This window comes from Miniopterus schreibersii (assembly GCF_964146895.1).
Source record: "Miniopterus schreibersii genome assembly, chromosome: 10".
NCBI lineage: Eukaryota > Metazoa > Chordata > Mammalia > Chiroptera > Miniopteridae > Miniopterus > Miniopterus schreibersii.
Genome location: NC_138110.1, coordinates 19,838,395 through 19,866,332, shown reverse-complemented (window position 1 = coordinate 19,866,332; position 27,938 = coordinate 19,838,395). Strand labels below are relative to the sequence as shown.

The 27,938-nt window shown below is 34.7% G+C and overlaps 1 protein-coding gene across 2 annotated transcripts in view; it reads left to right on the top strand.

Moving 5' to 3' along the window:
• ME2 (malic enzyme 2) overlaps positions 1-22,335 on the top strand; it is a 47,149-nt gene extending 24,814 nt beyond the window's left edge. For both annotated transcript variants that reach the window (XM_081148525.1, XM_081148526.1), the window contains exons 6-16: positions 312-473; positions 994-1,097; positions 3,325-3,434; positions 3,534-3,631; positions 3,932-4,045; positions 6,574-6,688; positions 8,911-9,053; positions 15,146-15,248; positions 17,619-17,689; positions 18,326-18,424; positions 22,093-22,335. In XM_081148525.1, the coding sequence (XP_081004651.1) occupies positions 312-473; positions 994-1,097; positions 3,325-3,434; positions 3,534-3,631; positions 3,932-4,045; positions 6,574-6,688; positions 8,911-9,053; positions 15,146-15,248; positions 17,619-17,689; positions 18,326-18,424; positions 22,093-22,260 (1,287 nt within the window). In that variant the 3' untranslated portion in view covers positions 22,261-22,335. The remainder of the gene's footprint in view (positions 1-311; positions 474-993; positions 1,098-3,324; positions 3,435-3,533; positions 3,632-3,931; positions 4,046-6,573; positions 6,689-8,910; positions 9,054-15,145; positions 15,249-17,618; positions 17,690-18,325; positions 18,425-22,092) is intronic.
• Positions 22,336-27,938: the final 5,603 nt, after the last annotated feature.

Here is a 27,938-nt window from a genome sequence, read left to right as displayed (position 1 = left end):
TATCAGAAATTTGTTCTCCACTCCCCTGTTTAGTCTTTGTGAAGATGTTTAGTTGATCTTTCAGTCAAAAGCATTCTGTTCCTAAACCAAAGACAGAAAAGCAAGTCTAATTAATTCTCTTTTTTGATATCTAGATTCTAGAAATACTAGAAATTTAAGTATACTTAGTTGGTTTACTTTGGAAGTTAGTCAAGAAGCAATTTTATTTTTAAAAGTGTAAAAATATCAAAATCTTTTAAAAATTATTTTCTTTAATGTCCCATTTTTTACCACTTTCAATTAATTATTATTTTTATTTTTTTGTAATTAAGGCTGTTGTGGTGACTGATGGAGAGAGAATTCTGGGTCTTGGCGATCTGGGTGTCTATGGAATGGGAATTCCAGTAGGAAAACTTTGTCTGTATACAGCTTGTGCAGGAATACGGCCCGACAGATGCCTGCCTGTGTGTATTGATGTAGGAACTGATAATCCAGTAAGTAAAACCCTTTTCCCCCTCTGATCCTCATCTCATATTAAAAATTATTTTTATTACATTCCTCTTTTGAAGATAATATAAGGGAAATTTTTTCGATTAGATGTTTGTCTTAAATTCTGCTTTTAAATATGTTTTTATTGATTTTAAAGGGGAAGGGAAAGGGATAGAGAAATAGAAACATTGATGAGAGAGAAACATCGATCAGCTGCTTCCTGCGTACCCCTTACTGGGAATCGAGCCCGCAGCCCGGGCCTGTACCCTGACAGGGAATTGAATCATTGACCTCTTGGTTCATGGGTCGATGCTCAACCACTGAGCCACCCTGGCCAGGCTTAAACTCTGCTTTTAATATTTATACAAAAAATAGTAAATTAAGCCTATTAAAAGTTTCTTGAAGTAGGGTAATAAGGTTTAAAAAACTATATTAGTCATTTATTTTGCAATTTTCATTTTTAAGAATATATTTAAACTGGTTATGTAACAAAATAACTATTTTTACATTTGGTCTATTTTATAGGCACTGTTAAAAGATCCATTTTACATGGGCTTATATCAGAAAAGAGATCGATCACAACGTTATGATGATCTGATTGATGAGTTTATGGAAGCCATTACTGACAGGTATTTTTTAAAAGTTTGAGTATATAAAAGCATCTTTAATTAAAAAAAAAAAGAATTCACCATTTTGTTTTATTCCTTTATCTCTTATGAAGATAAGTAGGAGGTTAAATTTTGAGAACTTTGGTTCTTTCCTGCTGATCAGATGTGCTGAGACATCTGATACATGGTGATACCCTGCCTGCTCTGCCTTGCTTTCCTGAGTTGTCCAACATCTTGAGGGAAGTGTGCACTCACTGCTCCTTTCATAACCTCACTGTCCAGTTCTTTCAGCCCTTGGCATCCAGGCTCACTTCCACCATTCCAGTGAAACGTGCTGCTTTCATGTTTTAAATTCACTGACCATTTGGTACTCCTCTCTCCTCATTTGCACCGTCTGACCAGGTTTTCCAATCCTATGTCCTCGAAATTCTCTCTTCTCTTGACTACTAAGATTTTCCTAACTTGGTCTTTCACCCACCTTTTTCTTTCTTCAGTCGTCTTCACTGGTTCTTGCTCCCTTTTAGTGCATGTGAATGAGTACATGGTTCTCTTCTCTTTGAATCATGTAAGCTGTGATCTTTATATACGTGCCTCCTACCCCCATGAGAACCCGTCTGTGCAGTCCCCGTCCCTCTGCGGCCTGTATTTCTAACACCTGGAATTCTCCATCCACACAGTCTGTTGCTCTTTCATATTCATGTCCAAAGCAACTCCTTCCCTTTCCAAACTGCTGATCTTCTGGGCATTCAGCCTCTGTTAATGGCGGTAACCTTCACCCTGCTGCCAAACCTTTGTTTGGTCTTGTGTTATCTTTGACTCTTCTTCCTTCCCCAGCCCTCAGATCCAATTGGTGCCGCCGCTGAAATGCCTCAGAAGTAGATCTCCTCTTTCCATTGCCATAGCCTTTCTGCAGATTCTCATCTCTCTTGGGTTTTTCTAAACTTTCCTCCAGTTTCTCTCCTCTCCAGTTCATCTCCACGTTACCACCAGGTTAATTTTTTTAAAAGCATATGCTTTATTATGTCATTATTTTGCTTGAAATCTCTAATTGGTTTTCCATTGCCATAGGGTAAAGTCTAAACTCTACTTTTATGACAAAGTCCAAACTCTTTACTTTTATGACCTAGCCCTGCCCTTCTTTCAAATTACTGGTACATAAAAGGTATTAAAAAATGAATTTCTTTTCAGAGTCAAAGTTGACATAGTGAAAACTAAACTTCACCCTCCTAGTAATTACTGTCTGTCCCGCTTTCTGCCTTAGACAGTCAAACAGCATCTTCTTAGTGGTCCAGGTTGCCTTGGTGGTTTAGCGGACCTCTGCCCTTACTTCCCAGCTGTCCTCATCATCAAGTTCTGTAGGTGTTTTCTGATTGTCCCTTTTACTTCTGTGGCTTCTGCTTGAGATCTTTTTGTTCTCATGCCATAGTAACCCCCTTGCCGCTTCTCCTGTCTTTCTCATCTCTTCCCAAACCACTATGTGCTGCACACCAGTGGCAGGTTTATCGTTCCTAAAGGGAGTCGTACATGAATTCTTTCCTTCTCTGAAGACTGCAGTGATTCTACACCAGATACAGAATACGGTCCCCATTCCCTATATTGGCACTCAAGAGTCTCCCTTATCTTTTCATATAAACCCTGAAATATATAGCCAGACTGTTGAAAATTCAGAGTCACCAAAATACATCTTGCTTCCTACCTCTTAACATTTTGTTCTTTCAGGGCCCAAAAAAGTCCCACCTCCTTTTCAAACCTTCCATTATTACCCCATCTCACCAAGATGATTGACATCTTTTTCTGAATGCCCGTGAACTCATATGGCAATTATTTTTTTAATCTTTTATTTATATACTTCCTGTGTTGCTGTTTAGCTCCTAATGTAGTGAGAATATACATAGCCAATATATACTCTTTGAGACTTAGAGACAAAAATCTTTTTCTTTTTAGGAAGTAATTTAGTGCTTACCTGTGCTGGGTAACCTCCTAGGCACTTGGAAATAGTTTATGCAGATTGATAACCCACAGGCTCACCATGGTACTACATTTGTTTTAAGCACCCTGTAAATTTTTAGAATGAGAAATAGATTTTTACATTTTGAGTCTAGTCTTTCACAGACTGAAAATTGCCAGATAGCCTTAAATGAACTAACAATATATTATATTTTAATGCTATCATAAGGAATATCAGACAGGAAAGCTGTTTAGTAGCAGTTTTTCAACACAACCATTTACGAGGTTTGCTGGTTTTTAGATATGGACGGAACACACTTATTCAGTTTGAAGACTTTGGAAATCATAATGCATTCAGGTTCTTGAGAAAATATCGAGAAAAATACTGTACCTTCAATGATGACATTCAAGGTAAAGCAAAAAGAACTTTAGGATTTTAATTTCTACTTTTTAAACCCTTTTTATGTGACAGTTTTTATTTATTTATAAAAATCTTTATTTTTCTTGTAGGGACAGCTGCAGTAGCTCTCGCAGGTCTTCTTGCAGCACAAAAAGTTATTGGCAAATCACTCTCAGAACACAAAATCTTATTTCTTGGAGCAGGAGAGGTAAGTTTTTGTAAGCGATTTTGAATTAAAAACCAACACTCTTTAGAATTAGAAAATGGGGCATAATGAGCTTATATTTTTGTTGTGGTAGATGGGGAGAGCTTGTAATTCAAGATCTCTCTTGTAAAGTAGGTAATTTAAAAGAAGCTTAGAGAATATCACAGAGTCAGCTTTTATGTGATTTGTAAAGGAAGAATAAACCAAATATCCCTCTTAACATATAACATTAACATATAAAGTAATTCAAGCATTGCATCGTACTCTAGTCTTTACTTTTTAAATTTTTGTTCTGTTGGGCAGGCTGCTCTTGGCATTGCAAATCTTATTGTTATGGCTATGGTAGAAGGTGGCCTCTCAGAAGAAGAGGCACAAAAGAAAATTTGGATGGTTGACAAGTTTGGTTTATTATTTAAGGTAAGGAATTTAAAACTTGGAGAAGCAAAAGAATGTTTAGAATGATATTTTTTAGTTTGATTTTAAAAACATTATCAATTTTTAAAATTTTGTATCTCACTGGACTATACAAATTGTACTAGTTGGGGACCTTACAGTATGTTCTCAGCAGAACTCCTCCAGTCTCAAACTTTTGTCTTTTATAAAAAGACTCTTGCTTTGTATTGAAATCATAATCTCTCTGTTGTTTTCTTGCCATTTACATCTTTGGAGCAAGCTTATCTCAATGCACTGTGCTCCAGTTCTGAAATCTCTCTTCTTAATTTGCACCAATGTTCCATTAGTACATTTTATCAAAAGGTAAAATGATCTTCTTTTTTGCTTCTATCTCTGACTCTTAAGAGATGAAATAATCATGCAGATAATGTTGTACTTGACCCTTCTAAGACTAGGTTTTTAATGGGAGCTCAGAATGTTCTAATGGTTAGCAGGCCATCTGATACTTGAGCAAAAATTTGTTAAACCTTTAGTGATCATAATTGAAATCTATGGACCCTTTCCCCAGAAAAAGGCACACATTCTTAAAGCCAATTCATGGATAATAAAGAACTTGTAGCTCAGGTTGATTTAGTGTCCTTTGGACATACCTTCCTTCCTAGCATTGTCATTTTATTAGCTTAAGAAATGCCCTATAGCTTATACTCCATAACACGTTGACATGTAGGTAATCTTTCATAACTGAACCTATCCCTGTACACAGTGCTGTTGTATTTTTACCTTATATAACGATATAGCAGTTACTTGTCATTTACATCTTTGGAGCAAGCTTATCTCAATGTACTTTGCTTCAGTTCTGAAATCTTTCTTCTTAATTAGTACCAATAGTCTATTAGTACATTTTATCAAAAGATAAAATGAAAAATTATTAAAGTGTGTGAAAAATCTTGAGTGCTTCAATTACATAATTTAAAATAATAATTGTTTTAAATATATCAGACATTGTGCTAAAACTTTACATTTTTATTTTATTTAATCTTCTCAAAAAGCCTATGGAATTTTACAAATGAGGAAACTGAGGTTTAGAAAGGTTAGGTGACATTTTCAAGGGCATTAGCTAATAAGTGATGGAATTAGGATTCATATCCAAGTAGCCTGTGAAGCCTGTGCTCTTAACCATTCAACTGAGTTCGCTCTCAAGTAAGCTATAACTGCTATATGTTTGTATATAAGATGCAAGGACATACTTTTAGAAAGCTTTTGGGAGGATATATATTTTTACTGCTACAGAAGTAGTTGGGTGTTTCTTTTTGTGATGTTGGCTTTTACAAATGTTTCGTGATTCTTTATCATATTTGTAGTAAGTCAGACCTACATTGAATATAATATTAGTTAGCACAAGTGAGAATCCCCTGTTCACCTGCAGGTTCAGAGTATATTTTCCTTTTATTCTGTGAGTAGCTTGACCCATAGATTCTAGGCTTCCAGTCTCTCCTGGGGACCCAAAATACTGCCATCCTTTTTGAGACTTTCCTGTTGAATTGCCGTATTGGAGAGCTCTGGTCCTGGAGACACGCATAAGAAGTCATTATTCTGAGAACCTCAGTCTGGTGAGGCTGTATTTCAGTCCTTCCGTTAACTTCCCAGCCAACCAATGATGGTGTGCAGCTTTTCCCAGCCCCTGCTAGTTTTTATCTGGGGTTATTCTGGGGCTCTGATGGAAAAATTCACCTTTGCAGGGGACATCTCTTTTGCAAAAATAAGGATGTGGATTTCTCAGCCTGGTTAGTTTTCCATCCAATATGTTTTGCCTGCTTTAAGTCATTTAGAAATGTTTTATTCTCGTTTGTCACTGATACCTCTCCTGGCTTTGTGACACTAGTAAGGATTTGCTTTTTATAGTTTTTGACTTGGGATTTTGGGAGGAAAGCTGTTTCTTCATTCAGCCATCTTCAACCAGAATTCCTTGTTCCTCTTGTTTCTGAACTCTTGGTAGTCCAAGTACAGTTCTGAAATTCTAAAAGCTCTGAAATCCCAAAGTTTTTTCTGAAATTCATTTAGTAACACATCTGACTGGCCTGAACTTATCTGGTAACAAAACCAGAGAGGCTATTTGTAGTCTTAACCTTTTGTACTTGGTATGACTTGTCATAAGTTTTATTCAGTTGTGGGGTACCCATTGGGAGGTATTTGTAGTATTTGATATAGTACCATAATACATTTCTAAAATGTGAAAAATTCTGAATTCCAAAATGCATCTAGCCCAGTACAGGGATTGTAGGACTTTGTGCCATATTGAATTTAGGAGGACTTCACAGAGTAAATGAGTTTTTGAGAGGGATTACAAAGTTTCTGGTTATAATGAGATTTGATTTATGTTTTATATTTGGGTTTATAGACACTATGAAGATAGAATTAGAAGATAAGGGTTGAAGAGAAAAGTAAATGAAAATAAATTCATATTGTAGAAGCAGTGTGACCCATAATGATGTCTTTTCAGTTAATCCTCAATAAGCATTTACCAAAATACTGTATTTTATGTAAAAATTTAGGGGCGGAAAGCTAACATAGACAGTCATCAGGAATCATTTGCTCACTCAGCCCCAGAGAACATACCTGACACTTTTGAAGATGCAGTAAATATACTTAAACCTTCAGTTATTATTGGTAAGTAAAGTTGTTGCAGATCATTTTCTTAAGTAACTCTATGTTGCCAGTCATAACTAACATGCAGAATTATTAAAAATGAAATGATAGATTTTACCTAGCTTTCAGCATGTATAATGTTTTCTGTAATAGTTTTTTGATTACAGTGTGTGAAGACAGTTCAGTTAATGGAGGTTGCTTGTATTTTTAAGTGCTAAAAGCTGTGGGATTGATCATGCTTTGCTTTTAGAATTGGTATGACTATTGGGCTCAGAACCTAAAAAGATCAAACTCTTTTGACACACTGTACCAGAAAATCCCATGCAGAGTCGAAGATTTTCATTGGCAACAAAGTTGAGTTCTTTTGGTACATTTTGGGTCAGGCATTGCATAGCTGACATAAGACTAGGACACCGTGGCATTAAGCTACAGTAGAACATGTAACAGTCTTAAAAAGGAAGCTATTTTATTTCCAATGTAGCTGTAAGATTTGAATCTACAATTTTCTTTTAATTGTGTCTGTTTTATGTAGGAGCCCTATTGAATGATAAATAGGAAAACAGTCATGAACAGTAAGTTTCTGTGGTCAGGAAGAGTGTCTTTGTTAGTTTCTTCATTGATTAGAACTCATAATTTTTAAAAAAAATTTCTTTATTGATTTCAGAGAGAGGAAAGGAGAGGGAGAGAGACAGAGATAGAAACATCAATGATGAGAGAGTCATTGATCCACTGCCTCCTGCACGCCCCCCACTGGGGATCAATCCCGCAACCCAGGCCTGTGCCCTGATGGGGAATTGAACCCTGATCGCCTGGATCCTAGGTCAACGCTCAACTGCTGAGCCACGCCCGGCCGGGCAGAACTCATAATTTTTAGAACAAGAAGAAATCTTAAAGATCATCTAGTCTAAGACTCTGTCCATTGACTCTATCCCTGGAGGGTCAAGGAAACAAAAAGAAAAAATTTAGTTGTTTTAGAACTCATGGGGCTCCTAAGAATATGCCTGTGAACCTCCACAAGGAGAAACACTCGAATATAACTTCCTTTTTACATAAGAAAAAACAGGCACAGAGATGTTAAAGCAACTTGCTTAAGATTTGTGAATATTTCACATAGCCAGGAGTGACAGCAATCACTAAAACTGGTCTCCAGCCAGATCAGTATTTTTTTATATTACATAAGAGTTTATAAAATGGAATTAAAAATTGATTATTTTGACTGTTAACTATGAGTGTTCTTACTGGATGAACTGGATAAAAACTTTGCAGAGGCATCACTTAGTTATTTCCAGATTCCCACCATGGGCTAAGTATTCTTTCTGCATGCTATGCTTTCTTTAACACTGCACACTTAGCACATGTTGCAGGTTTTCTGATTTTCCATTTACTTTGTTGTTTTTCTCCAAACTATAAGCTGCCTGAGTTATACTAATTTTTATGTCCTAATGGCCTATTTCAGTGTCTGAGACATTGTAGGTACTTAATAAACTCATTAAATGGAACTGTATCAAGAAAGTGGATTGCTTTAGTCAAGATGATCTTTTATTCCTTCTGAATTCCTAATATTTTGTAACAAATACCATACACTTTAATAATTTAACATTTGAATTGCAGGTTTTTATCTTTAAAACATTTTTTAATTGTGGTAAAATACACTTAACTTAAAATTGTCCATCATAACCATTTCTAAGTGTGCAGCTCAGTAGTGTAAGCGCATTCACATTGTTGTGCAAGCCATCTCCAGAACTCTTACCATCTTGCAAAACTGAAACTCTGTACCCATTAAACAACTACATTACCCCATCCCCTGCCAACCACCATTCTTTCTGTACTATGAATTTGACTACTTTAGTACCTCATATAAGTGGAATCATACAGTATTTTTCTTTTTGTGCCTCGTTTATTTTACTTAGTATAGTATCCTCAAGGTTCATCCATGTTGTAGAAGTTTTATCTTAATTAGACATAGTGATGGAGATAGTCTTAGACTCTTTTTCCCCCTCACAATTTACTATGTCTGGGGTGAACAATAAATATTTAAGTGAAAATTTAGCATTTTATTGTTTTTCTTTTCAGATTTGAGATTGTGTTCCTATAGCATTATTTCAGCAATGCATGATCTATCTTTGTAATGGGAGTTAACCTGTGCTTTTGTTATGTTAAGCCTATTTTAGAAATGCTGTTGATAGAAATTGCTTTATTTTACCTGTAATGAAGTTGGCTGTTTTTCCCCTTATTTATTACAGGAGTTGCAGGAGCTGGCCGACTTTTCACTCCTGGTGTAATCAAGGCCATGGCTGATATCAATGAAAGGCCTATAATATTTGCATTAAGTAATCCTACAGCAAAGGCTGAGTGCACAGCTGAAGAAGCATATACACTTACACAGGTATTGATCAGTAGTAATTGAATGAATTCGTTGTGTCTGTTATTTTCGCTGTATTAGCCTGTTCGTTACATCCTTGCATAATTTTCCTGGTTACTCTGGAGATTACAACATGTGTCCATGGTACTAATTATTGCTTGTAAGAATTCTGGAAAGTAATTACCTCATAATTCCATTTTTTAACACCTTCATGAATTTTTTTTGCTGTTGCTGTACTTTTTTTTTTAATCTTCACCCAAGGATATATTTATTGATTTTTAGAGAGAGGGAGTAACATTAATGTGAGAGAGAAACATCTGTTGGTTGCCTCCCATACACACCCCAACTGAGGATTGAACCCACAACCCTGACTGGGAATTGAACCCGTGACCTTTTTGGTGTACAGGATGATGCTCCAACCAATTGAGCCACCAGGCCAAGGCAGTTGTACATTTTAATTATCTATTTTAAACCCCAAAAGATGATGTTTTAAATAAGAATTATTTACTTAGAATTACCTACATTTTAATATTTTCTATTGCCATTTGTTTTTCCTGCATTTCTGTGCCTCTGTGTAGGATCATTAATAGAAGAATTTTCTACCAGAAGAACTTTCCTTAATATTTGTCTGATGAATTTTCTTGATAATGTCTTTATTTTACCTTCATTTTGAAGGATATTTTCACTGTGCATAGAAGTAAAAGCTGCTAAATACTTTATTTCAGCACTTTGAAGATTGTTCTATTGTTCATTCTATTGTTTTCTGACCTCTGTTTTCCTTTTGATATGTCATTTTGTCTTGGGTTTAAGCAGTTTCACTACCAGGGACTAGGTGTGGGTTTTTTTTAATTGATTCCATTTGAGGATTGTAGAGCTTCTGAATTTGTGGCTTAATGTCCTTTGGGGTATGGGAGTGGTGGTATGTTATTTTGGCAATATATCTGATTTGATCACATTCTTTCTCTCATGGTACTACAATAATATGAAAGTTAGACTTCTGACCATAAGTCATATATCCCGTACACTGTTTTCTATGTATACCATCCTGTTTACTCATTGTGTTTCATTCCGGTGATTTTCTTTGTATTTTTGCATATCCTCTTTTTAGCTGTGCTAATCTGTTGTTAGGCTCTTAATTCTATTGTGTTTTTCATTTGTAGAATTTCTGTTTGATTCTTTTTATAATAATTTATTAATTTAGTGACACAGACTTAAAATTGCATATTCTAGAAATAATCAGTTTACAGGTACTTCTTTCTTGCCCACACATCTCATGAAATAATTCTTAGTACCTACTTTAAATGGTTCTTCATTAGAAGTGTTTGTCTTTATGACAGTCTTTTTTTTTTTCTTTTCTTTTTTTTTTATTTGTCATCTGACGGCTGTCTGGAACAAATTTTTACTTCCATCCAAGGTGTTTTAAGATTTAGTTCTTTTAAATTCTTTGACACTGCCACTCGCTGGGTTATATCCCAATTACAAGTATCTGCATATATACCATTAGGACAGTTGGTATTTTCCTACTGTTCTGTAGGATATGTTTGTAGTCTGTACAATGAAATCACCTAAGGTATTGTTCTTATTAGTGATCTTTAAGTGGCTCCAGGAAGTGATTTTTAAAGGCTTGTTTACAATGGTATCCAGCAATAATCATTGTTAGGTAATGCCCTTGAGAATAATTAGTAAATATTCTCTATTTACTAATGTTTTTTGTTTCCATTCTATTAAAAACGTTTTTTTTATAGAAAATTTCAGACATATAAAGGTAGAGAGAATAGTATAATTAACTCTAATGTTGCAATACCTAGCTTCAAAAATATTCAACTCTTCAACAGTCTTGTTTCTTCTACATTCTACTCACCCCAAATTATTTTGAAGCAGATCACAGACATTAGATCATTTTATTATAAATACTATATCTCTCAAGTCAAAGATTTTTTTAAAATGTAATCACAGCAGCATCATATTTCACAATTTTAATAATAATCTTTAAATACTTAATTGATCCTTTTGTTTGACTTGCAGTTCCATGCTAAATTTTTCTATCTTGTCATTTAATTTCTTGAATATATGAATCATAATTAAAGTTATGCCTGATATTAATGAATATATAATTCTCTTGTCAGCTCATTTGTATTATCTGTCTTTCTCTTTTCTCTTAATTATCCAGTTCTTGTCTTTTTGTAAACCTAGTTTTATTCTTTGTTTTCTTTATTGAGTTCTAGATAGTGTGGATGAAGAATTGTAGCAATAATTGAGTCCCTGAATGAAGTTATCTTCCTTCAGAAGGGCTTTACCTTTTCCTCAGGTAGCTATTAGTCTGAGGTGGCGCATCCTGATCTAATCACGATGCAGGCCATGTGAGGCCTATTCTGTTTCCACAGTTTGCCCTTTCTCCTGATGTGCATCCCTTTGAGTGTGAATCAAAATCCCTGGGGTGTTTATCAGCACCCCTCATCCCCAGTCATCCCTGACCTTTTACTTTTTTCTCTCTGCCATCATGAGACTCCTGATAATTTTGTTGCTTAGGCTCTCAGCTACAGATTTTGTTTTTGAAATCAGCAATCACCTCGAGGGGGAAAACTTCAAGTGCTGTCTTGCATATGTTGCTTTTAACTACTTTTGGATCTTAAATGTCTCCCATCTTCAAACTCTCACTATCTTGGTAGCACCCCTACTTCTTATTTGAATAATATTTTAAATACATTTTATTTGGTTTTTCTCATTATCACCCGAGGGAGAATTGGTGTGAAATAACCTAGAAGATCATTGCCAAAGCAGAACTCTCTCTCAGAACTTGCTGAACTCAACATTCATGTACTTGATATAGTTAGCATTCCCTTTTTTTCGTTAAAATTTTTATTTTGACACATATTCTCTCAAAATTTGTTTTGCTTCTCTATCACTATCCTGTGTTAGTTAAAATAAAATCTCTTTAATATCAACAATTATAGTTGTTATTGAAATAATTTCTTTTGAAATCATCCTTAAAGTCAGCATACAGATATTAAAACAACTCTCTTTAGTATACTGTCTTACTTTTTACCAAAGCATGGTATTACGTTCAATTAAATTGCTCATACTATTCACCAGTCTTGACTACTTAAATGAATGGTTATTGCCCCTAAATTAAATCTTAGTCTTATGCAGTGACTACTGGATAAATATACTCACTGTATCATGACTTTGGCATTTCCAAAACAAAAAAAAATTTAAATGTTTTTGAGCAGTAGTAGTATGTCACTAGAAGACTGTTCAGACATTTAAGAATTTTATTTTTTGAAAGAATAAATATTGTAATAGATGTGAAACTGGACAACAAATGGGTCTGGGCTGCCTGTCACTACTTTAGCCAATTAAGCAGAGACAGGGTTGAATCATATATGAGTGTTTATTCCGATAATGCCCGCAATATGGGAGAGCAGCAGGTCATCCAGGAAAATCTGCTCCACCCCCTCCTAATAAGCCAGCTGCTCATATTGGGTAGAAGGACAAACATTACATGGGGAAGTAGGCAAAGTATAATGGTTACAGGTTACAGGCAAAGCGGGCTGGGGGTTGCAAAGGGTGGGTGCTTCCGGGACTCCATTGTTTTGGCAACCAGGTTGTTAATCTTTCCATGATAATAGGGAGTTCTTGAAAAAGGAGAATGGACCACATTCCCAGGTTAACTCCCATGTCCTGGGGCGTACAACTCTCAGCCAGGTTAGAATGTGCTTTGTCTAATCAGAACAGAACAATCATAGTTAACAGAGCATGATTCATATTTCTTATAACTATAGCTAGTCCCTACTCTTCTGTTTCTGCCCCTAACAGATGTACATTATTGGAATGAATAAAAACTCCCCAAGAAGACTAGTTTTATGTACTGTATTTCACCAATTTTGAGAGAAAACTTTTTTCTCAATTTTTATAACTTTGAAATTGTGTTATCTCTTAAAAATGATAAAAAAGCATTGCATCATAGTTTAATTTTATGTAATTTTTTTCTTAGTGTTACATAAAATAATGACACATAATTTATGTATTTGCAGTCACTTCTTAAATTTTCAATCTCCTTTTGTTTTCAGTGGAGAGATGTCTTGGTGTTACTCTAACACCCTCACTGCTTACTGAGAAAGCAGCAGATGCTTATAGGACAAAGAATAGGCCAGCTTGGACTTCAGAATGACAATACTGCTATCATTAAGATCTGGCCACATTTAAGCAATAGGTAGATTATGAAAGGGAAAAAAAAGATGGCTTGGAGAAGATGAACTGTTGTAGAATCTTGCCATTCTAGAGGATGTTCCTAAGATCTTTCTAAATCTCCAAATTTACTGGTATCATGAAGGCATAGCACTTTTCTCATAAAGTACTATATTGTATAATCTACTTTATGAAGCTATTAAAATTAATGGTGCCCCCATAATCTTTATTATTATACATATTATTATTGTGGTAACATGTATGGCATTAACCAGGAACTAATGTTAGTGTTCAAAGAAACAAAACTAGAGTTATGCCTAGAACAGGTTGAGGATGATAATAGCTATCTATAAACAATGTTATAGTTGTAGGTCCAAGCTAGTCACCTGAGCTCTCCACTATGCATGTAGCTAACTTGCTTTAATACTTAAACCTTGTATCATTTTGAAATTGATAGTATGTCTTATAAAAGCAGTAATTACTATACTTCAAGGACCTTCTTCATCCAAAGGGTCAAGTCCTTTTTACATATATATATATATATCTTTATTGATTTCAAAGAGAGGAAGGGAGAGGGAGAGAGAGAGATAGAAACATCAATGATGAGAGATTCATTGATTGGCTGCAGCCCCAACCTGGGCATGTGGCCTGACAGGGAATCGAACCCTGATCTCCTGGATCCCAGGTCAATGCTCAACTGCTGAGCCACGCCCGCTTGGGCCAAAGGGTCAAATTCTTGAATGTTAAAGCCACTAATGCCAAGGGTCTGCTATACTTCAAAGAATATTACACTCTTGGTATAATTTGGATTTTAGATTAGTAGACCTAATTCTGTCAAATATTCAAGTATCCATGGCAGTTCATCCATTCTGCTGTTGGGACATAGTTCAGTTTTCTGTAAGTCACCTTTTAACTTAATCCAAGGAGCTGTTTAAATAGGATAAATCCTATTTATATATATACATATAATAGCTATACCTTGATTATTGAAAGATAGGTTATCCTGTTGGAGAACTACTGTTTTCTTCTTGCTCCTTTGTCTTATTTTTTTGCAGGGAAAGGTGGGAGGATGGTATTTGTTGGGAGAAAATTATAAAGGATTTTGTTTTATAAATTAACGTTCATATGCTTTTCAATTTCATAGGCATCTACTTCTCTTAGAACTACAGACTGTGCCAGTAACATTTATTAAATGCCATTATAGAACATAGTACTAAAATAGATGATTACAACAAATTTGGAGACTTTTTTTTTTAACAAGGCAATATGCCATTTTTTTTTTTCTTTTCTGGGATTGATAGTGTGGCTGTATCAATGCCTCTTTTCTAAACTGCCTCACTGAAGGGCATTATGGCGTAACAGAAAAAGACCATGAGCTTTGGAGTTCTGAGTATCTGGATTCCAGTTTAACTGCTACAGTGTGATATGTGACATTTTACAGAGTATTTGGAAATATCTGAGCCTTAGTTTTCTCTTTTTTTTTTTTATCAGTGAAATCAAGATAATGATAACCTCATATGGTTTTTTGCAGGCTAAATTCACTGAGTTAACACTTAGAGAGCTCCTGGTACCACAGTAATGGTAGCAGTTTAATTTTTGATGTTTTCCCCTTCGCTCACAGATGTTTACATAAATCTTTAATATTTTGGAATGGTATTTATTGGCCATCTACATTTTAAATTTTTTTAAAGGAAATGGAAGTATAAAATTTTTAAAAAATTATTAATAGACATACTTCAGCTTTATTCTGAATGAATGCATAAAACAAACCTAATCTAATAAGGATTTTAATGACAGGATTATGTTATATAGTAAATTATTCCTGTTTGCAAATAATATGTTGGTCTGCTTTACTGTAGGATTTAATTTTGTTTGAATTTTTAGTCCACATAAAGTAACAAAATCAAGGTTATTTCATTTCTTAACAGGGAAGGTGTTTGTTTGCCAGTGGCAGTCCATTTGGGCCAGTGAAACTAAGTGACGGGCGACTGTTTACACCAGGTCAAGGAAACAATGTATATATTTTTCCAGGTAAATGTCACCATTATTTATATTTTAGAGTAATAATTAATGACACATAAATACTTCATGAAATTCTTTAGAGTTTAAGATTAAAAGGAACAATAGAATTTATAGGATTTTGGTATGACTGTACAGGGAAATTCAAGGAATTCAACAGATCTAACTTGCTCTATTTCCCCTGAAAATTTATTTATCCATACATGGGTGGGCAAAAGTAGGTTTATAGTGGTAATACAGCAATAAATAATAATACAAGAATAAACTATGTTTCACATACTCAAAACTGTAAGCCTACTTCTGCCCCACTCTGTATAAGCGTACAGTAATTTTTGCCCCAAACATTTAAGTAACTGCATTAAATGTAGATGGACCAGTTGTTCTTAAAATTTTTCTATATTTTCTGGAGGCTGGATTAAAATAAGGAAGCTATTAACCATCGGATCCTCTTCCCATTCTTCCCCACTCTATTGGGATACTCTCTGAGTTGTTTAAAACAGAATTTCTAGACTTTGAGACAATAGCACAGGTGAGGACAGAGGTGCCAGAAAGTAGGGAGGTTAAAATCCAGGTCACTCAATAGTGATGATCAGAGTAGGCAAGCCCTACCCTGTCCTTTTTTAGTTCCTCACCCATGCATATGAAAAAAAGAGTCACAGATTACTAGTCATCTAAGGAAAATCTCTTATATGAAAGATTTATTTCATAAAGAGACTAAAGCAGACACACAGAAAAGGGCAGTTAAGGAAAAAGGAGGGATTATGTGGGAAGAAAGAAAATTAAAAACTTAATGTCATGAGATAAAATATTATACCTCTGAAGACTTTTTCTAAAATTATAAAACAAAAATAAAGTCTTGAATATAAAAATTTAGTAGCAGAAGGGTTAGAAGAAAAAGTTGATAAAGACACCTAGAAATAGAGCAAAGAACAAGAGATAGAAATAAAAGAGAATCAGAGGACTAGTCCTGGAGGTACAATAGCAGAAAATAGAAATTTCAGGGAGAGAGAGAACAGAAGAACAGATGAAAGGTCATTATCAAAGACTTCATGAATATTTCCCCAAATGGAAAGACTCAAGTTTCCAAATAGGAAGGTCTTACTCACTGAGTGCCAAACACCGTGGGCAAAAATAATGCACTTTAAGGCATATCATAAATTACAGAACATTAGGTACAAAAAAGAAAAATGATTCTACATACTTCCAAAAAGATCATCACCGAAAAAGGATCTGGAATGAAATTGGCACTGAATTTATCGCCAGCAATGCTGGAAGCTTATTTCCAGACTAGAATTCTAAACTCAAGCTATCAAATAAGTGGAAAGTAGTATTAAAAAAAAAAAAAAAAAAGGGGGGGGGAAGATGAGTGAGGAATATAAGATTTCCATTTCAAAAAATGTATGGCCCATGCACTGTTTTTCAGAAAACTACAGCAGAATATATCCTACCAAAACGAGGGCATAACAAAAAGCTAGGAAGAAGTGGGATTTAGGAAATGAACTCAACTTAGAAGCAAAGGGAATCCTCATGCTGATGGAGGGATTTTCCAGGATGACAACTCCTATCTTAAATGGAGAGCAGCCAGATCAGATTTATTCTGGGGGATGAAATTAGAGACTACTTGAGATAGCTGAACTACTAGAAGATAATTTGGACAAGTGGATTAGTGTGAAATAATTTCATGTACCAAAAACACCAAAGTCAAGAAAAAAACACAGGACAATAATTTTAGGAAAACAAAGTTATACAGAAGAGGAAAAGTAATCGTGATGTAATGTTAATGGATGGCTCAGCTGTGAATAGCATGTACAAAGTCATAATAATCACTGAATGTTCATTCAACCAAAATTATGCTTTATATTAGGAAAAAGGAAGAAGACTGGAAACATGAAAGAAAGCTAAATCTTTATTTCCCACAGGAAGGCGTCAATAATATTTAAAACTCAGAAGTCAATCAGAACTATAAGCAAGCTGTTTAAGAGTGAGAGAAATGAATATTAAAACAGCTAAAATAATTAAAAGTAGTTGTCTCTGTAGAACAAGAAATGGAGAGTTAGAGGTGTGCTGGGATTTAATGGCTTTTTTTGTAATGTGTCAAATTGTATGCATTTGTAATTTTGATAAATGTAAAAACTATTGGGAAAAGCTATTTGATATTTCCTAAAATATTTTTTTCTAGTAAATAAGAATTATAATGGTTAACAAAGATCACTTGGTTTTACCTTTCAGATTTCTGTTTTTTTCTTGGCTGCTTTGTTTTTTGGGGTGGTGGTATTTGGGGTGGGAATGGGTTACCATTGACTTGCTTTACTCTGGGAATTTGACTCCTTTCCCAATTTGAAAAGTGACCTTACTAAATAAACTGTTAAAAATGTATTGTAGGCGTGGCTTTAGCTGTTATTCTCTGTAACACCCGGCATATTAGTGACCATGTTTTCCTAGAAGCTGCAAAGGTAAATGTTTTTAATATTGCTTCGTTATTTTATAAGGACGAATTGTAAAGATTAAAAGCAGAAAGAATAAGAGAATGTGTTAAATCTGCCTTAAGACTGTAAAGGAAGTTACTCATCAATGGCTTTTTTGATTTGTCCATCTACTTTTGAATAAAGTTATTTTTATCATGCTTTTTCAAATGTTTGACGTAAGCTATGAGTCCTTTCATATTTATAACACATCTACTGTACCTGTATTATATGTATCTGAAAGTAACAGCATAGGTAAAATACAACTCCTTGCGAGTTTTTAATGACAATTACTGATTTATTTGGAATAGTTGGGGCTCTAAACTTGGCACTATGAGTTTTGAAGAACTCACATTAATCAAATATTAATGTCTGTTTTCACAGTAGCTGTTATAATTACGTCAGATTCTGGATGTTAAGTAGAATATGTCAGGCCTTAAAATCTCGTTATTTCTTTGTTGTTTAGTAGTGAGTAGTTTTAATCTCTGCAGTACTTTAAGTGTATTCCTGCTAGAAATAGGAGGGTTGTATTTCCTGTATTATTTTCTGCTCCCCAACCCTTTTTCTATTTCATTACATCTTCATTATTCTGTGTTACTTAAACTAAAGTTCTGTTTTACTCTTTAGGCGCTGACAAATCAATTGACGGATAAAGAGCTAGCTCAAGGGAGACTCTACCCCCCTCTTGCTAATATTCAGGAAGTTTCTATTAACATTGCTATTAAAGTAAGTAATAATTTATACCTCTTCACATAAATTTTAACGGCATTTTCTAATGTAAGTAACACAAGTTTATTAGAAAAATTTGAAACATGTAGAGGGCGCAAAGAAGAAATTTTAGGTCACCCATATTTTTTCAGAATATAACCCACATTATTATTTTGAGCTTGTTGCTTTCTAGTCTTTTTTTCTTCCCAAACACATACTTACATATGCGCACACATGCCCAGTCACCTGTGGCTGTTTTTATAATTTGTTTCTCACTGCACTTTTTTCCACTTAATGTATTGTAAGTCTTTTCCCATGTAAATCAATAATAATTCTTATGTGTGATCATTAATGCTGCATGGAATTCTCTTTATTATTATATCATAATTAGTTTAACCATTTCTTTTTGGACATTTGTTTTTCATTTTGGTAGAAATAATATTGTAGTAAACATCCTTAGATCAGTCTTTATGTGCATTTGTGATTGTTTTTCCTTCAGATAAATTTCTAATCATAAGGATAAAAGGTATTAACATGCTAAGGCTGCTGATACGTACTGCCAAATATTTCTTCAGAAAAAAGTACTGATTTACATTGTACCTGTTAGATATGAGTGTATTTGTTTTCCCACACCTTTGCCAGTATACTTATTTTATTATTAGATTGAAGAATATTTTGTGTTTATTGAACAATCATATTTTTCCCATGACCTGTCTATTCATGACCTGTGCTTGTTTGTATATTTGTCTTTCTACTTTCTAATACTGATTTATAAGAGCTCTTTATTAAGGGTAGTGATCCTTCTGTTTGCTATGGTGCAGGTATTGTCCTATTTGTCAATTATTTTAACTTTCGGAATTGTTTCACATGTGCCATTTTCAAAAGCTTTTTCATGAAATTATCTGTTCATTTTATGGATTGTTTCTCACCTTTTATGAGTGTTAATGCACTCATAAATAATATAAATATCTTTCTATGTTTTCTAATAACATAAAACATTTTAATCCCTCTGAGACTAATTTTAGTGTATGATGTGAAACAGAGAACCTTTTTTTTCTGAGTAGTTAACCAGTTGCCTCATCACCCACCAGTTGATTGAGAATACTCCTTTTATTAGCATAAAATGTTTGACTCTATTGGAGTCTGTTCCTGACCATATTTGTCTATCATTAGGCACTGTTTTAATTATTGTAATATGTTTAAGGAAAACCCTGCAACTATGTATAAAACTATGCCATATTTATAAATTAAGTAGGTGAAATTGAGTCTTTCAGCATTGACCCTTCCCCATTCAGTATCTCTCTCCACTTAAGGTTTTTGTCTTTCAATGTAATCCTGTTGTTTTCTTCATCTGAAGTGGCATGTCTGTTACTATCTTCCTAGCTATTTAAAAGTGGTATTGTATGTAATGACAGTTTCTGTCCATGTGTATTTCCTTGCTGGTCATTTCTGATGTATAGGGAAGGTGTTAATTTTTAGTAATTTACCTGATAACTAGTTTCTTTGTTGAATAATTTTAATTCTTTTAATAGTTTCTCAGTTAATTCTTTTAGAATTGTTGTGTTTTGAACTACCTGCAAATAATTTGTTTAAAAATATATGTATAAGTCTTTTCATCTCATTTTACTAAATTAGTTGGTACTTAAGAGCAGTTTTAAGCAATTGGGTTGCTAAGGGCATTCTTGTATTTTAATATTATATGTGATGCTAGCTTTTTTGTAATTTGGTTGAAATAATTTTATTTTTAAAGAAGTAGGCTTCTAATTTTACTAAAATTTTCTTAAACATCAGGATTAGATAAATTCATTAACTACATTTTCAACTTTTATACTGATGATCATATACTTGACCCCTTTGACTCAATGTTTTTGTGCATTATTTGAATACTCATAGACTAAGCAAAGACTAGGATTTGGTAAAGGATGAGATATGTAGGAAATAGTAACAAAACCAGTTGAGCTGGAGTCTTAACTATAGGTAGGAAAATGGCCTAAGACAAGACTGGAAAGTTATCTTAAACTTGCATGAACACCCATATGCCAGACAGAGTTTGAATACCTTACCTGCTATTGCAAAACAGTGGAAGATTTTAGAGCTCAAAACTACCATGAGTAGAGTTCAGCTTTAGAACTTATAAAGTGATGTTACAGGTGGGACAGATATTGGAAGATACCAGTCTGTTAAGAGATGTATTGGTGTGTCCAAATGAAAGGTAATGCATGAGGAAGTAGATCTGTGTTTGGGGTTGGTATAGGAACATAGCCTCAGCATCATCTCTCTCTTCTCCCTTTCCTACGGGGTAGAGAGTTTGCTCTTTCTCCATTGGTTTAAGACTTTCCTTTTTAGGAGAGGGGGATCTGGAGAGTAAGCAGTGCTTTGTATCTGTCCCGCACCCCAACCCATAGCTGCTGAGCATTTCCGTGTAGCCACCAGTCACCTCCTGAATGCCTGCGTGACCAAGGAGAACTCCGATCTCATGCCTTGCCCCCAATTTTTTCTGTGGATACGTTTCCTACAGTAGACTAGGAAATAATTGAAACAGTTTCCATCACAAAATATAGTGAGATTGAGCTCCTAGGACTAAGGATTATTTTTAATAACCACCATTTTCTTGTTAAATTTTTCTTTTAGAAAGCTGAAATAAACTTTAATAATTGTCACCATTTGGAATGGGAATTAGAGGATGTGGAGAAAGACAGAATTGTTTGAATATTTTTACAATGTGTTACTATATTTTCTAAGGTTAAAATAAAATCATAACTTACTTTATGACAGGCAGGCACTGTGCTACCCTGTGAGGAAGCTTTTCGCACTACCTCATTTTACATCAAAACTGAGGTTGCAAGGGCCTATGTTCACCAGCAGTCATGGGGTGTGGCTTGGTTACAAAGATCAGAAATTCACTCAAGCTTGTTTAGGTGGGAAATAATCTAGCTTAACTGTTTAGGGTCTGGGATCTAAATTCAGAATACTTTGGGTTTAAAACACAGCTCACATAACTACCTTTGGCAAGTTACCTAAACTCCTCATACTTTTGTGTCCTCATATGTAAAATGAGAAAAATAATAATAGCACTTAACCTCATTTGGTTCCTGTGAGAATTAAATGAAATATCCATGTAAAGTACATAGAACATGTCAGACACTCAGTGATGATGGTGAGTTGCCATGTATAGGTTTTAGCACTAACTTTATTTGACCTTATAGTTCTAGTGTCCAACACTTGAGCAAAAACATCGGGTTCACTTTGGGTTAGGTTTTCACCCCACTCCAGTCAGCTACAACTAAGAAATGGAGTCTCCCACACACGGTTTTAGCAGAATTGTGGGAGGAAAGGACATGGGCTGGGCAGGTTACCCAAGTAGGTCTGTCTACTTGACTGACACAGTGTAGCTTAAAATTGTTTGTTGGATTGAACTATTAAGGAAATGCCAGTAACTCAGGGTGGGGAGGTGACTTTAAAGATGTCAAACTTACAGTAAGATTGCAGATGATTTTTATTTCATCTTTTAAAAACTTTCAGTAGTTTCAAAATGTTTTCAGATGAGTCAAAGTAATGTCATGTTTTACTTTGGAAATTAAAAAAAACACCCATTTTAAAAAATTTATTTCTATGTTTTAATAGTACTTTTTCTCTCAGATATGTTAATACTCAGAGGCTGTACAGTAATCTTATTTACTTTTCAGGTTGCAGAATACCTATTTGCTAATAAAATGGCTTTCCGATACCCAGAACCTGAAGACAAGGCCAAGTATGTTAGAGAAAGAATATGGCTAAGTAACTATGACTCCCTGCTGCCAGACATGTATGAGTGGCCGGAATCTGCAACAAAGCCTCCCCCACTCCTGGAATAGCAGTGCCCGCCAACAGATACCTTCCATGCTTCAGGGAACCCTTTTTTCAGAAAAAATATAATGCTCTCAAATTTATGTTCTTTCGTGTTTTATTCTCCTTTGCTGCTTTGCTCGACCTCTTCCTGTGGATCTCCCCTTCTGTGTGGGGTAGATGTGTTTATTGACTGCACTGTTAATGCCCACTAGCACCCTGCCATCAAATAACCTCAGTGCTTTCATTCTGATTTGGAGCTCATACTACATCAAAGAGATGTTAAAAATGTATCTTTAAATGTCTTCACCTGTGCTCTTGTTCACAGTTACCCAGGTATTTGCTATTTACTATTATAGGTAATAATCTCTCACCCAGCTCTCGTAGGGCTACTAAAATACAAACTGGCTTCTGTGGGGATGAGCACAGAATCTTGAGAAAAAGCCCAATTTAACCAAATTCTGAGGACAAATTGTCTATCTAAAATATTATTTTATTTCTTCTTCATGCTCTGAAATTCCTTTCCAGTATATAGTTCTAGAGAAATATGAAAAACCTCCCCTATTATTTATTTCCTGAAACTAAATTAAGGCTTAACTATAACATAGTGAGAGAGAAATGGAACTACTGCTGCCTTTAGACAAAAGAAATAAAAGTAAAAAATAGTCATTGAGGCTACAGTAATGTCATTAAAATCTTTTCATGACAGTCATTGTTTATAAGTGTATAAAAATCATAGTGTAACTTTTTTATTTAATAAAGGTAATAACTTAAATTTAATTGCTTCAATTATGCTATTTTATTGCCCAAGTAAAAATTTAGCTTTGATTATGAAAAGCACATATTTTCATCTTAATTTCTGGGTGATTCTAAGGAGAGAGGGGGTATAGGATCCCTAAAGCATAAATTATGACTGACATCATATGACTTTTAACAAATTAGTCATATGTTTCACATCTAAATGAATGTTATTTAACTGAAGAGGTTGTACCCCTATTCCAATAGTGATGCTCTTTTACTTGAGGTAATTTTGAGGTTCCTAGGAGATATTCCTTTGAATATCCTTAGTGACGATTCTTTCTCCATTGAAGATGGATTTAATTTTTTTAAAACCACCAAAATTAATTTAGAGCTAAGTGGGGATAAATAAGGTAGGTGTTCAAATTTTTAATAGTCCATTTTCATGCCACTTTTCAACCCAGTAAAACTCACCAATTATTAGTGAGACCAGTTTTTTTATGTGACTTACCTATTGGAGAGTTCTAAAGGAAAATCCAAAGTCATTATAGTAGTATTGCTATATATGTGCCTAACATGGTTGCTTTGAGGGAACAAAAATTTTAAATGCTCATTCTAGAATATCAACTACAAAAAATTATTCAAAGCTGCGTATCAGCATGCACATTATTTGGCATTTCCACAGTCCTTGATATGTTAGATATAACATTCTGTAGAGGGGAAAAAGGGCTTAGTGGTGTTTTTTTCTTGTTTTTTTTTGTTTTTGATCTTTTGTGATTTTTTTTTTTTTGCTGGCTTTTTTTTTTTTTCTTTATTGAGACTATTCCAGATGTCCCCTTTTTATCCCCATTGATTCCCTCCACCCCACATCCACCCCACCCCCAGGCTTTCCCCATACCAATGTCTGTGTCCATGGATTATGCTTTTATAAACATATAAATTCTTTGGTTAATCTCTCCCCACCCATACCCCCCTCCCCGCCTTCCCTCTGAAATCCCTCAGTCTGTTCCATGCTTCTATGTCTCTGGATCCACTTTGTTCATCAGTTTATTTTGTTTATTATATTCCACATATAAGTGAGATCGTGTGGTACATGACTTTCTCTGACTGGCTTATTTCACTTAGCATAATACTTTCTAGTTCCCTCCATGCTGTGCCAAAGGATAAAAGATCCTTCCTCTTTACAGCTGCATAGTATTCCATGGTGTAAATGTGCTACAGCTTTTTTATCCACTCATCTACTGATGGGCACTTGGGCTGTTTCCAGATCTTAGCTATTATAAATTGCGCTGCTAAGAACATAGAGGTGCATAACTTCTTTGTGATTGGTGTTTGGGGTTCCTTAGGATATATTCCTAGAAGTGGGATCACTGGTTCAAATGTCAGGTCAACTTTTAATCTTTTGAGGAAAATCCATACTTGCTTTCCATAGTGGCTGCACCAGTCTGCATTCCCACCAGCAGTGTGCTAGGGTTCCCTTTTCTCCACACCCTCGCCAGCACTTGTAGTTCGTTGACTTGTTGATGGTAGCCATTCTGACAGGTGTGAAGTGATACCTCATTGTGGTTTTAATTTGCATCTCTCTGATGATTAGCGACATTGAACATTTTTTCATATGTCTCTTAGCCATTTGTATGTCCTCTTTGGAGAAGTGTCTATTTAGGTCCTTTGCCCATTTGTTAATTGGATTGTTTGTCTTCCTTTTGTCAAATTGTATAAGTTCCTAGTTTTTATTTTTATCTTTTCTTCTACCTATAGGTAGAGATTAATTCACAATTTTGAGTATAATTCAGCATTTTAAGAATCCTCAAAATGGCATTGCCATTTAGAATGTGGGAAAATGCAATTGCTTAATTCACTTAACAGATGAGTCAACTCAGAAGTCTGGTATATAAATCTGTTTCATAGGCAACCAGGTCACAATTTATTTTAATTAAATATGAAAGGTTTATGTTTTTCATATTACCTTTGTCAAATCACAGTCACTCCCAAGAAATAGTCTGTGAAATCCTGATTTTAGTTTAACATTATAAGTATAATAATTACAAACCTGATTTGTGCTTTATGCTTATTGAAAGTAGGAACATATGCTGAATTTTACTTAGTAATTTTACTAGGATGTTTACTTATTAATATGTCTAGTACGAGCCTCATGGAAATTATAAATATTTCAAGGAAGAAAAGCAAGGCCAAATAGCATATACCTTATTTAAATAAGAGAAATCTTATATGTATATATTTTAAAAGCTGCTTATTCTCATATTTACCAACCAGTGTTTTAACAACTATTAAAATTGGATGTAAATTAAAGAAAAAATTTTAATATTAAAGCTAAGAATACAAGCTGGAATTATCAGCACAGTGGGAGGGTGGTGGCATAATGGCATCAAATTGGAAAAGAAACAGAAACGTGGATTTCTGTGGAAACCTTTACCTAGCAAGAAGGTAATTATTTGGAAAAACAGGAATGGAGAGTCATTTTAATTCTTTTGAGTAAAGAAGAAATTCTGTATATTAGTCTGTCAGAAATTATTTAATAGGGAAAAGTGGGAATACACGGTTTTCTAATCTGGTAGTATCACCTGTAGTGTGAAACAAATTGGATAAATAGTGAGGGTAAGGTTTATTGACTGCAATGAGAAAAGTATTAAGGATTTTGGTTAAAACCTTTCTAAAGGATGGACTGTTAACCAGAAAATTGCCTCAAAAACACCGTGAAGCTTTTTTAAAATTCAGAGGCCTCTGCCACCTCCCAGGCCCCCTGGACCTCCTGGGCAGCGCCCTAGCAGGTGTATTCTCAGCACACACTTCCCCTGCCCTCCCAGTCACTGCCTTAAAGCGGGTATCTGAATCACCTGGAGAGCTAACCCATTCCTCCTGCTGATGCAGTGGGTCTGGGGTTGGGGCCCAAGATTCTGCACTCTGACAAGCTCCCAGGGGGATGCCCATGCCTCTGGTACAGAGAAGGCACTGAATGGCATTGCTCCAGGATACTGAGTGTGGTGTGCAATTTAAGGTTAGTGCTCGTACAGTATGTACTGTACATGAAAAAAGATAACTGAAATTATGTTCTTAAAAAGAATTGGTTCCATCTGTTTCTGTTATGTATAGTTTTAAAAGGATGTTTATAAGAAAAATTAATACAGAACTTTCAGTCATTTTTCTGAAAATGCATAACTAGAATACTGTTCAAGTCTAAATTATTGATTTTAAATGTACTTATTAAGTAAAACCTAGCAGTTTTTGCTTATAAAAGATTAGCTATCAAATGGATATTTGTTTCTACTCTATTCTTGGCTGTCTCATGATATGACTTAGCCTTGTCCTTTGTCTTTTCTTTCCCTAAATTGTCAGCCTCTGGAGAAACGATTCTACACCCTCCTTCTGCAGAGGGCTTACTAACAGATTAAGACCGAAGCCTAATAATTATTAAGGGGTGTGGCACATTATTTACTGCTCTCAGATAACTACGAAAGCCCAAAGGGGATGGTAGAGGAGTAGGGAAAGCCTTGCTTTAGAAACAAATACTTCATCTAAACCTCTAGTTTCTTTCTTAAATCCATTCAGTATACCTCAAAGATAATTTCTTCATACAGTTAAACAGCTCTAGTGTTCTGCTGAATTCACCAAAATGGAATCAGCTCTGTTGAGCATGCATAATACTTGAGAAAATCAATATAAATCTCAGTGCTCTCTACTGGGATTCCATTTAAAGGGACTGATCTAAAGAATGAAATAGAACTAGTATCATATTTCCTTCCAAGACCAGATCACACCTGTTCGGGTGCAGGCACATTGCGACTTCATAGAAAATGGAATAGATTCATTATCTACTTTGGCTCTCAACCAATTTGTGATTTGCACTTTGATGTGCTTCTAAATGTTAAAATGAAAGAAATCCTCCACAGACAAGCTAAATAAAGTAACATCCTTAATATTTTAAACATTCAAGATAATTTAACTGCAGAAAACTTCCCCCTCATTGGAAGTTAGGATAAGATGTTTCCATGTAAGCAAGAAAAAGCTCAACGCTTTGCTTCAAATTTTAATTAGGACATAACTCTTATTGCTTAATTCCCCTAATCCTTGCCAGGAGTTACTCAGATAAACTAGTGATTAAATTTTAAAACAATAATTATTTTCCTCTTTTGGACAAGTAAGGGTAAGATATGGGAATGTATTCGTAGCAGAGTGGCATAAAATATACAAATTAAGGTAAATGACCTTTGGATGTTTTGTATCTGTAACAGGTTTTTGCCAATAAACTCTTTTTCATATGACTATTTAATCTTGTTTTTGTTTTGTTTTGTTTGTTTTGTTTTTTCAGATAAACACTTATTTGCCATTTTGCTGTTTGGGAAGTTATCCCTACACTCAGCATTCTTTTTAAAGTTTTAGGACTAAGGGGAAATCTATTCCCTAGCTTACAATATGTTCTAGAAAAATTGTTTTCCCTTTCCTAATTTTAAGTGTATATTCTAGCAAGTCATTGATTCCTATGTAATCATTGAAATATCTCCAACATGTTAGGTATGTACAGTTAGTGAATAATGATAAATAAATTTTATGGCTAGCACTACTCTGTGCCGGGCATTGTTCTAAGCACCCTACATGCATCATTATATTTAATCTTCACAATCACCTTCTGTCACCCCACCTGTTTCAGACAGAAGGCCTCCAGGCACAGAGAGGTAAGTGGCAGAGCACAGGCTCTTAGCCTCAGCCCATCAGGGGAGAAGGGCCTCTGTGATAGATGATATTATCTGAATCTTAAATACCTATCTTCAAGAATTGTTATTTCAGATGAAAATCACCTATTCTTATAAGATTGGTCTTAGGTCCTTTTTAGAAGATTGGTCTTAGGTCCTTTTTAGTGCATTTTACCAGTTCATTGGATTTTTACTTTGTTCCCATTTATAATTCAAATGCAATATAAACATTAGTCTTCAGCACTTTAGGTACTGGACGT